The sequence below is a fragment of the Dasypus novemcinctus genome, chromosome 1 (genome assembly GCF_030445035.2).
Source record: "Dasypus novemcinctus isolate mDasNov1 chromosome 1, mDasNov1.1.hap2, whole genome shotgun sequence".
NCBI classification, from domain to species: domain Eukaryota; kingdom Metazoa; phylum Chordata; class Mammalia; order Cingulata; family Dasypodidae; genus Dasypus; species Dasypus novemcinctus.
Window position 1 is genome coordinate 42498091 of NC_080673.1, and position 12154 is coordinate 42510244.

Consider the following 12154-nt stretch of genomic DNA (forward strand, 5'->3'; position numbering starts at 1 on the left):
CTTGACTTTTGTGGTAATCACTTTCTTACATTTCCTTGTAGTGTTATCACTCAAAGCATGCTTTCCACAGTATGGATTAGATTTACTTTATTTTACTTTTTAGTTCATCTATCTTTTACTCTTTAATGCCTATTGCATTTCCATTTTCCTCTGTCCTCTATATTTCCTGCAAAATTATCATTTAAGTTGCAGTGTCCAATAATAGTAGTCACTCGCCACATGCTGTGTGTAGCTATTAGACTAATTAAATATGAAATTAAAGTTAAAAATGTAGTTCCTTGGTTGTGTAGCCACTTTTCAAGCCAGCCAGATGTGACTAGTGGCTACTCTGTTGGACAGAACAAGTAAGAGAATATTTCCATCATCTGAGAAGATTCTTTGCAGAGCTCTAATTTAGAGATTTTGTCAGGTTTTAATTTTTGCAGAAGACTACATCATAGATGGTGTTGTATTCTTTATCAAGATACACATAATGTTGGTTGTCTTTTTGTGTTCTTGGTCACATGATGCTTTAAGATTATAAGCCTGCTATTTTATAAATTGTTCTTCAGTTTGGATTAGTCTGATATTTCCTCATGATTAGATATGGGTTGTGCTTCTTTGGTTAGAATATTGTAGAACCCAATGAGAAGAAAAGAATTAAATCACATGGGCAATTCAATTCATAACAGTATTGATGGTGATCCTTTGATTAAGGTGGCAACTACAAGATTTCTATATTGTAAAGTTACTTCTTTTTTTCCTTTGTAATTGTTTTGTGGGGACATACTTTGAAATTGTTTAAATAGCCTATTCATCAAATTGTCAATGTAATCATTTATTCAGATCAGTATTGTCTTATGGTTTCCTGTTTTATTCATTGGGTTATAGCTAGCTGTTATCCCTATTTTGATGCTCTAATTGTCCCTAATTTAATCAGTGGGGGCCCTTTCAAGCTGGCTTCTGTATCCTTGTGACCTTTCCTTTTCATTTCTTGGGCATAAACTTGCTTTCTAGAAAGTACAAATAGATATTTCAGGCTCATTTTATACTTTTCTTCTTCACTCCTGGAATGGGTAATTTTCTTTTTTTATTGGAGAATGGGATTAGAAGTTAAGATCTGGACATTAGATGTACATGTTGCTCTTAGAGTGTTATTCTCAGTTCCTCTCAGTTGACAGAGCTAAGGAATATATGTATGAATTGAATGGTTGACTTAAAAGTAAACCTTATTTCAACTTCAAAAAATAAAATAACAGACACAAGGCAGTTTAACAAATTAGGAAAGCATTACTCTGAAAAATTCTGTCCAGGCACATTTATCTCTTTTAATCCCAAATACAAACTCATTTGTTTCTCCAGTATTCAGAAAGATGCATAAATGAGCACAGATTTGTTAATTGACATGACCAAGTTTTCCTTGTTAATAAAGAAAATGAAGAGAAAAGTGCTTGACCATATTTGTATGCCATAAAACTAAGCTCCATATTTTTTCATTATCTTTAGCATTGATATAGTACCTTCTTTGCCTTTGCTACAAAAATATTATAACATTACTGTTAACTATAGTCTATAAGTTACATTAGTTGTATTTTTTGTCATTTATCATCACACTCTTACTTAACACCTTGTAGTAGAATATTTTTGTGTTTGTATTAATCACAATCCTTATCTACCACCAGAATCACTATTATACAGTCCCTAGATTATCCTCTAGTTGTCTTTCAATTAATATATAAAAGTATATAAAAAAATATGCACCCTAATTCAAATGTTTATTTCTAACTCTCTATATATTGAAAACCATGAATTCATACAGATACCTTTAATTCCAAGCTGTTACCTCAGAGTTCTTTTTAGTTTTTTCTTCTTGTGTGCCCTTCTCATACAAGAGAAGGGCATACAAGACACCTTTCTCTGGGTCAGTGGGGTCACTGCTCTGGTGCGATGTTTTTTTAGCTATTCCAGCTAATTACTTTAGGACTGGAGAGTTCTAAGAGGAAAGCGGAAGAGAGCTGATTCTGGTAAGAGTACTTGGCTTTTTAATGCACTTTCCTTTGCTGTCATTTTAGCAGTGAAAGGAAAGATGAATATGGTTTCCTATGGCTTATAGATTTGGAAGCAACATGTAGTAGTGTCCTTCATTTTAGATATTCATCTTTACCACAAGGAAATCATTAGCAACTTTATACTCAGACAATGTTTTAGGGAAGACTACGTCTAGGTTAAAGCTGCCTTTTGTATAGAAGCAGTAGTCACTCATGTTAAGATTGGGGATGTTTGATCATATTTGTTATTTGGACAAAGTTCATGTTTTGTATGTGTTCAGACATGATTACAGAGTGGAATTGTATTTATATTGATTCACCATGGCCATGGTCCAGGATTTTCTGCATATAAGTTCATGTCATCTGCAAATAGGGTATGTTTCACTTCTTCCTTTCTGATTTGGATGCCTTATATTTCTTTCTCTTGCCTGATTGCTCTGGCGAGAACTTCCAATACGATATTGAATAAAAGTGGTGACAGTGGGACTCCTTTTCTTTTTCCTGATCTTAGGAAGAAAGCTTTCAATATGCTATTAGTTGTGGGTTTTTCAAATATATACTTTATCCTGTTAAGGAAGTTTCCTCCTTTTCCTATTTTCCTAAGTGTTTCTATCAAGATGGAGTGTTAGATTTTGTCAAATGCCTTTTCTGCATCAATTGAGATGATCCTGTGATTTCTTCCCTTCATTATGTTAATGTGGTATATTACTTTAATTGATTTGATGTTTGAACCACCCTTGAATACCTGAGATAAATCTCACTTAATCATGGTATATAATTCTTTCATTGTGATTTGGATTTGGTTTCATAGTATTTTGTTGAGGAGTTTTGTGTCTATATTTGTAAGAGATACTGGTCCGTAGTTTCTTTTTATGTGTTCTCTCTATCTAACTTTTGTATTATGTTGTGTTAGGAGTGCTGATGCAAAGTGCCAGAAATCTGTTGGCTTTTATAAAGGGTGTTTATTTGGGGTAGAAGCTTTCAGTTACCAGTCCATAAAGCGTAAGTTACTTCCCTCACCAAAGTCTGTTGCCATGTGTTAGAGCAAGATGGCTGCAGATGTCTGCAAGAGTTGAGGCTCCCTCTTTCTCTCTTGGCTTGTGGTCCCAGCTTTTTCCAATATCAGCTGTAGGCTGGGATAAGGCTGTTCCTCTCTGGGCTCAGGTGCTCTGGTCTCTCCTCAAGGTCAGCTGTAGACTATCAGGCAAACGGCTTATCTCTCTTCTTAGGGCCTCTGCTATGTCTAATGTAGCTGCTTCTCTGTGTTTACTTCCTGGGGCTCCAGCTCAAAACTCTAACCTCCCTTCTCTGTGGTGCATTTTCTCTGTGAGTCCCTGCCCACCAAGGGCGGGGACTCAGTGTCCTTCTGATGTGACCCAATCAAAGCCCTAATCATAATCACACCCAGAGGAATAGACCAGTTTTTGGAATTCATATACAATGTTAAACTGCCACATAGGGTAAGGTTGGCCTCATAGAAAGAGTTAGAGGGTGTTCCCTCCTCTTCAAGTTTTTGGAAGATTTTGAGCAGGGTAGGTGTTAATTCTTGGTGCGGATTCTAGATTCCTAGGCTGCTCAAAGCAGACACCGTGAAATGGGTCAGGTTAAACAATTGGAACTTATTAGGTTTTGACTTCAAGGCTTGTAAAATGTACAAATCAAGGCATCCTCGAGGCTGTTGTAAGCTTGTCACATGGCAAGAAACATGGCAGTGTCTCTTGGTCTCTCCCTTCTCTTTTGGGTTCTATTAATTACAACTTCTGGCCACTCCCTTTGTGTTTTCTCTTTCTTTGAATTCATTCCCTTTATAAAGGACTCCAGTAATAGGATTAAGACCTATCTTGTTTGAGGTGGACCACTCCATAATTGCCTTAACCTCATCAAAATGCCCTTCTTACAGTGGGTTCACACTCACCAGAATGGATTAAATTTAAGACCATTTCTCTGGGGGTACATATAGTTTCAAACCACCCCAGACTGTTTGGGAAATTTTAACTGTGACACCATCTGGTCCAGGGCTTTTCTTTGTTGGGACGTTTTTATTTACTGAGTCAGTCTCTTTAGTAATTATTGGTTCTTTAGTCAGTGTTGGTAGTTTGGGTGTATCTAGGAATTTGTCCATCTCATCTAGGTTATCTAATTTTCTTGGCATAGAGCTGTTTATAGTATCCTTTTATATTCTATTTTGTTTCTATGTAGATAGTAGTAATGTCCCCTTTTCATTTCTGATTTTAGTTATTTCCATCCTCTCTCTCTCTTTTGTCATTGTAGCTAAAGGATGGTTGAGTTTATTGATCTTTCAAAGCAACAACTTTTGGTTTTGTTGATTCTATTGGCCTTTTAAAAATTCTCTACTTCATTTATTTCCATTCTAATCATTATTACATCCTTTTACTCACATTGGGTGTAGTTCTTTTTCTAGTTCTTCCAGTTTTGATGTTAGGTCTGTGATTTGAAGTCTTTTTTCTTTTTTAATGTAAGCATTTAGAGCTATAAATTTCCTTCTCCATACTATTTTTGCTGTATCCCATAAGGTTTGCTATGTTGTGTTTTCATTTTCAGTTGTCTTAAGATATTTCCTAATTTTCCTTGTGATTTCTTCTTTGACCCATTGTTTGTTGAAGATCTGCTGCTTAATTTCCACATATTTGTAGAATTTCCCATTTTCCCTCTATTACTGAATTCTAAGTTTGTTCCACTGTGCTTGGAGAAGATACATGATTTTAATATTTTTCAATTTATTGAGACCTGTTTTGTGATCTAACATATGGCCTATCCTGGAAAATGATCCTTGGGTACTAAAGAAGAATATGTATGCTGCTGTCGTTGGATGAATTGTTCTATAAATGCCTGCCTCTTAGGTCTAGCTGATTTTGAGTATCATTCAAGTCTTTTATTTTCTTATTGATCTTCTGACTAGATGTTCTATTCATTATTGAAAGTGATGTATTGAAATCTTGTACTGTTAATGTAGAACTTTCTGTTTCTCTTAAAATCTTTCAATATTTGTTTCTTTTTTTTTGATTCTGCTGTTAGGTGCATGTATATTTATTATGTTTTCTTGTTGACTTGGCTTCTTTATTAGTATATAATGACCTTTTCTTCATCATATCTGTTCTTAACTTAATGTCTCTCCTATCTAATATTAGTATAGCCACCCCAGCTCTCTCTTTGTTATTACTTGCGTGGTATATTTTTTCCATCCTTTCACTTTCAACCTACTTATATCTTTGAATTTCAGTCTTTTGTTACCACTTTCTAGTTAGATCTTGCCTTTTCATCCATTTTGCTAACCCCTGTCTTTTGATTGGAGACTTTAGTCCATTCACATTTAAAATAATGTGACAGTAATGCAATAATGCAGGCATTTTCTTAGCCATTTTGCTATTTTGCCTTTGTAAATCTTACAATTTTTTTTGACCTGCAATTCTTCTATTAATGGCTACTTTCAAATTTGTTTTTTTCTACTGTAACGTTTTTAATTCCTCGTAATTTCCTTCTGAACATATTTTTCATATTTTTTCTTTGTGATTATTCTGGAATTAAAATTTGACATCCTAAATCCATATTACTCACTTATGATTCGATACCATCTTATGTTCAATATTATACATATTTACCCTTCTATCCAACTGTACCCCCATCTTTTTTTGTATGAATTATATCTTTGTACATTTTGTATCCAAAACTATTGATTTAATTTTACTTTTAATGCATTTGCATTTTAGCACCTTTAGTGGTGTTTACTGGTATAATGATAAACTCCTCATTTGAATAAGTCTATTTAAAACAAAATTGCTAAAATAATTATTTTTCTTTTATAGGTAGTAGATCATCTAATGCAAAATTACCATCAGTTCCAACAGTTGGTTTAGTTCCAGATGACCCAGTTTCAAATATGAGGTATTTAAGCTACTAACTTGGGTATTTCTGATTTAATCTTTTAATGACCCTTTAACTGTCTTTTGTTTGTTTTTTCTCCCTTTTTTCTCCCCGTTTCCCTTTCTCTGTCTCTTTCCCTCTCTTTCTCCCTTTCTCTTTCTTCCTTTCTTCTTTCATCAACATGCATGACACTTGATTCTTGATATCTTAGAAGTTCAATTTATTTTTAAAGATTATAAGATGTAAATGATTAATGAGACATGACCTAAGTAGTGGCTGTTTGTGATAGTAGTACATCACAAAAATATGCTATGTGCATAAAAGTTATGCTAGTTACACAGACAATTAGTAGCTGTTCTTTCAAATGATTGTAAATTGAAAGTTTTTTGGAGTTTCTTTTCTATAGAAAGGCTGTAAGAATAGGTGAAGATCAATCAAAGCCTCAACAGTGTTGAATTGTAGATAATTAGTGTCATTTTCCTTGTTTAATTGGGAATATCTATTTCAAATTCTAATTTTGGATGCTGTGAATTGTTTTCTACCATGGACAGAGAGTTTTTGTTCCTCCTTACCCCATAGGTAAAATCCATAGCATCCCACAAATGTAGGTCCATAGTTGTGATATCATCCAGGGGTAAAAAGGTCTATGTGATATGTAGAGAGGAATATTTTTAAGGGTAGAAAATGGCAGGGGATGGTTAATGACAGTAGGAATTTCCCAGTGGTTTACCAACAGATAGTTTTAGCAGCAGCTTTTTTCTTGGTAGTATGAGTAGTAGGAACTACTAAGAGATATATAATGACTGTTTGTGTACATGTGTGATACCTAAAGCTGTGGTTACCTCTGAATGTTATGAAATTCAGGGTGTTCATTTTTAAATTATCAAATATATATATTTATATTTGTGTATGTATTTATATATGCATATATATGCATCACTATATATACATGTAGTCACACATAGTTACACATATCAGAATGTAAAATGGATTTCTCCATTTTACATTCATTTAAATGGGCTCATATAGCATATGTCTTTTCAAATGAAAAAGTATTCATTTTGCATTAACATTAAGTTGTAACAGAGGTAGTTAAAATTAAATGACAAAAAAATAAGCTGGTTATTTGCATAAACATTTATTGAGTCTATAGTGTATACTGTTTATAATTTAGAAATGAAGCAGATATGTTTTTTAATTCTAGGTGCTGATGATTTATTGGTAGCCAAGTTTGATAAGAATTATTGGGTTTGTTTAGGTTACACTGCCCATTAGTAAAAAACTTTATTCTTATCTGGCCAGTTAAGACTTCTAATAAGAATTGATGCTTGGAGTTTTTAACACCAGGTTGTTTGCCAGGTCTAGGGTTATAAGGTAGAGCAGGGTAAAGAAGGATATCCCAGGCTGAAGGGCTGCTATGCATAGCACTAAATGAGTCTATAGGTAATTTAAAATTTTTAATGTAATTTTACATTTCGATGGAATCTCATGCTTTATTTCATAAACTAGAAAATTGAATAATTCTGTTGAATAGTATGTAATTTACCTCTTTTCAAATAGTATTACAGAGAGGCTTGAACATTCTTTGGAAAAGGCAGCTCCTCTACTGCGAGAGATTTTTGTGGATTTTGCACCTTTTCTCTCTCGTACTCTTTTGGGTAGCCATGGACAAGAGCTACTCATAGAAGGAACAAGTAAGTGATTTTTCTTTATTTTATTATGTATGTATTTTATTATACATATTTAAACTTAAAAGTTAGAAAAATTAAATTATTGATAATAAGAGAAGCATGGAAGTTTATTATTTATATGTTTCCTCTGAGCAGGCATCTGATAATCATGATTTAGCTGAAGCAGAAAATGATGTGTTGACTCAGAGAACTAAGATTTTTAAAACACATTAAAATTAACCAAGAGACTAGAGAATTGGAGGGACTAGTGTCATAGTAATTAGTGAGTCATTTACCTAAGGTTTGAAGGTAAGATCCTTATGAACAATATTGTGTATCTACAAATTAGGAAAATGAAGAATGCATTACTAGTCTCTATTAGTAGAGTTATTTTACAAATAAGTAGAGATTATATTAGTATTGTACACTATTCTATTTACATTATATTTAGATTGTCAGGCCTTTTCTGGGTAATTATTTAAGATTGCGTCAAACCAGATAATATGCAGAATAAGGCTGCTGAGGGTATTGGAAAATGTGCTATTTAAAAAATGAATGAGGAATTTGAGATATATATATAGGAGCATGATATACTTGCTATGTACCCTGTGCCTTCAAATATTTGAAGTTTAGAAAGGCGACTCATCCAAATGGAAAATATACTTACCCTGAGTTTGTGCACATAGTAGAGTTCATTCTGTTAAGAGTATGAATTTTCAAATAATTAGAGCTATTTAAGAGCTTAAGAGATTGACTTTAAAATACCAATACTTCAGTATTTTTAAGAAGATGCTAGATGACTTTTATCAGGCATGATGTAGAATTTATTTTTGCATTAAAAAATGTTCTGACTGCATAGAAACAGAATACCTATTGGTCATTGCCAGGGTCAGGAAGAAAGGGGAGTAATTGTTTAATGAGTACAGAGTTTTATTTTGGAGTGGTGAATATGTTTTGGGACTAGATTGAGGTGGTGCTTGCTAAACATTGTGAATGTACTCAATGCTGCTGAGTTGCTCATTTTATAGTGTTTACTTTTACATTGTTTGAATTTCATTTCAATAAATAAAAAAATATTTTGAATAAAAAGTGCTTGGAATAGATGATGGCTAAATCTGACCTATCAGTGTCCATGGTTGCTGGTTTAACATAAAATACAGGCATTCCTTTGAAACTGAAAAATCATGGGAAATCAAATTATCTCTACTCCAATCTCTTTAAATATCAATTTACAGTTTTAGTTGTCTGTTTTAATTTCCTCATTGCTAAAGCAAATACCATACAAAGGATTAGCTTAAAAAGTGGGAAATTACTGGCTCATGATTTTGAAGCTAGGGGAAGTCAAAATCAAGGTATCATTAAGGCAGTCTGTCTGGGGCTGGCTGCCCGTGATCCTTGTCTTGGTTTTTCTGTCACGTGACAATATACATGGCAGCCTTACCTGTCTTCTCTTTGGGTCCTGTTTACTTCCAGTTTCTTGCTGCTCCCTGGATTAATGTGTATCCAAATTTCATTATGCTTATAAAGCATTCCCATAATAGAATTAAGACCCATTCTGATTCTGTTGGGCCACACCTTAACAGAAGTAACCCCACCAAAAGGTTGCCTTTCTAGTGGGTTCACATTCACATGAATGGATTAAGTTTAAGAACATGTTTTTCTGGGGTACATAGCTCCAGTCTACTATAATGTATGCATAGATCCTGGAAAGTTTAAATTTAAAAATTATTTTTTAAATTATGATTTTTTTTCCCTACTTCACAAAAGCAGAGAGTATAATATTCACAAATTTATTACCAACTACCCAAAACATCTTCATTTAGCCATAATTGTTCAATCTCTCCTATCCTCTTTTATTTTGCCTTAGTATTTTACAGCAGTCTCAGACATCTTGTCATTTTTCTCCCCTCAGTAGTTTATAGTGCATCTAATATCACAGTATCTTTATTAAACCAAATGAAATTAGTAATAATCATTTAATATTGTCTGGTACCCAGACCATATTTATCTTTGATTATCTAGGAAATGTCTTTTTGTAGTTGTTCTTCCTGTCAAGATTCAGATATCATCATTCTTGCGTTTGGGTATGTCTCTTAACCTTATAAGTCCTCATTAATCTCAGGAAGTTTCTCCCTCATCTGCCTCTGTTTTCATGCTACTGACTTGAGGAAGAATTCTGGTTGGTTTTGCTATAGAATGGTACATTTTCTCTGGCTGTTGCTTCAGTGCAATGTGTCGTGTAATGGTTCCTTTATCCCAAATATTTTCTGAATATTTGAAGTTAGGCATAATTAAGACGTTTAAGTAGATGCAATACTTAGGAGACACATACTGTCCAATTGTCTCAATTTTAATGACATTGACATTTTTATTTAAATAGTTATGATTCTTTATAAGGATTGATATTTCATTCCTTTTATTTATTTTTTAGAGATCTGCCAAACAACAGAGAGAAAATTAGCCAAAAAAACCCCAAAATGTATTCATCTTATAAATACCATATATGGATTCATTGGCCCTTTTTATGAATCTAAGATTCATTATGGCAATTCATTGATCTTATTTTTTCTGTGTCTCAAAATATTTGCTCTTTTATCATTACTCAATTATTCCTAATGACACTAAGGACTAAAATAATAAGAAAAAAATGATGGGATTGCCTATAGAATGATGGCACAATAGGAAAGAATCACCATATTTTTAATTACTTTTCCCAGAGTATTGCATTATGGTTAAGAGGGTATAAACTTGCATTCCTGATGTGGCAAAACCTGGTTTTTAGGGAGAATGAAAGTACCTTGGTTATGACAATGGTTTTTGACCCTCCAATGGGGCACAGTATATAAATAGGTAAGTAGTATATCTTTAGTATTAAATTTTCATGAAGAGGTATGATTTAAAAAAAATGTCTGAAGTGTCTTGTTAGTGGGGTACTAATGAAAAAAGCTTGCAAAACAATGGTGTATAGTCAGTGAATAGCATCCTTAATTTTTTTTAGCTTTTACTGAACACAGTTGAAAATTCAGAATTGTTCATTTTCTGCCCATTATTGCAAAGAGAATAAAATTGTCAGAGGAGTGGAGTACATTTTAGAACTTTTAGAAAATCTGAAGATGAATTAAAAGAGACAGGGAGTAACACTCTATCATTTTTATCAAACTGAAGAATCAGCTATTGAAGAGTATATTTCTAAAGACAAAGGAAATTGTTTTTCTCGGTATGTCATTCAATGGGAATGACTTCATCATATATAATTTTCATCACGGATTATTTTGCAACAAGAACCTGAGCTATCCCATTTTACTAAAAAAAAAGAAGATAGTTTTCTTCTGTGTTTTGTGATGGTTATGCACCACAATTTATTTGATATACTTTGCAAGTGGGTAAATATTGAAGGCGCGTGTATACAAAGATGACTGGAAGGGAAAAGTTCAGGTAGACATGAAAAAAAAATCAGTGGATTGATTATTTTAAATGATGTTAATAAATCTAGCTAAGAAATTTTTGTATTTCTGGAGTAAAGAAGATGGCTGTCCTTCCTTCTACAAAATTATTAGTCATCAATGTTTTCCAAAGCATTATGTAGTGATGGTGTAAGTTCAAGAAAAAGCTAAGACCTATTAGAAATGTATGTGAAAACTGGAACTAGTATTTACAAAACGGATATTTTCTAGATTCATAGAGGACAGTTAGTTGCATCCAAAGGTCATTGCCCAGTTTTGGTATATATGTATACACTCAAATCCAGGAAAATATGGAAGAAGAATTTGAGTTTACTATGTTTAAGTCCTTATTAAAATTTTATGTTGTTCATCATCATTCTTTTGTTCTATAAATTATTTTTAAAATGTTTAGAATATTTTAAAAAAGAAAAAATGTTCCAAGGTTCCTGATGTAAATGACCATGGCTGTTTTTCTTGGTATATGAGGTTTAAGATATATCAGTGGGTTTAGATGGTGTTTAATCTCTGGTAAATCATTTGATTTTTCTGAATATACTATGAATTAAGGAAAAATTTTAGATAATATATTAGGGATGAATAACCCCTAATATGTCTTCTGAAGAAATTGGTTTAGTCTTTGTTTATGCAACAGTATTTCTTAATAAGTCAGGTGTTTAGATTATAAAACTCTTAGTTTGAGTTTGTTCTTTTGGAAGAAACTAAAATTCCATATCTGTGAAAAACAGACTAAAAAATAAAAGCAAGCAAAATGAACCCAACTATTTCTTTGAGAAACTTTAGAGGTGTCAGATCATAAACCCATTTAGGTCTGTGAGTCAGAGATACCTTCTCCTCTTTCTGCTGATTGCAATAATAGGTGTGAAATGTAAAAACAAAAATTGATGCTTCTGGTAACAACTTACATCTTTACCCCAATTGTTGTCCTAGGGCCTTTGGATAATCCTTAGCATCTAACTGTAAATCCAAAAACAGATTTACTGGATTATAATTAATTTCACAGTTCTTCATAGATGCAACCAACCTCACCCAAAGCTAGAGATATGCATATACATGAAAACAATTATAGGGGTAACTATATGAGTAATGAACTATCCTAAGATATGTGATAAAA

General features: G+C 33.0%; 1 protein-coding gene across 4 annotated transcripts in view; it reads left to right on the top strand.

Moving 5' to 3' along the window:
* LRBA (LPS responsive beige-like anchor protein) overlaps nucleotides 1-12154 on the top strand; it is an 891557-nt gene that overhangs the window by 233823 nt on the left and 645580 nt on the right. For all 4 annotated transcript variants that reach the window (XM_058282502.1, XM_058282620.2, XM_058282452.2 and 1 more), the window contains exons 32-33: nucleotides 5852-5930; nucleotides 7470-7603. In XM_058282502.1, coding sequence (XP_058138485.1) covers nucleotides 5852-5930; nucleotides 7470-7603 — 213 coding nt within the window. The remainder of the gene's footprint in view (nucleotides 1-5851; nucleotides 5931-7469; nucleotides 7604-12154) is intronic.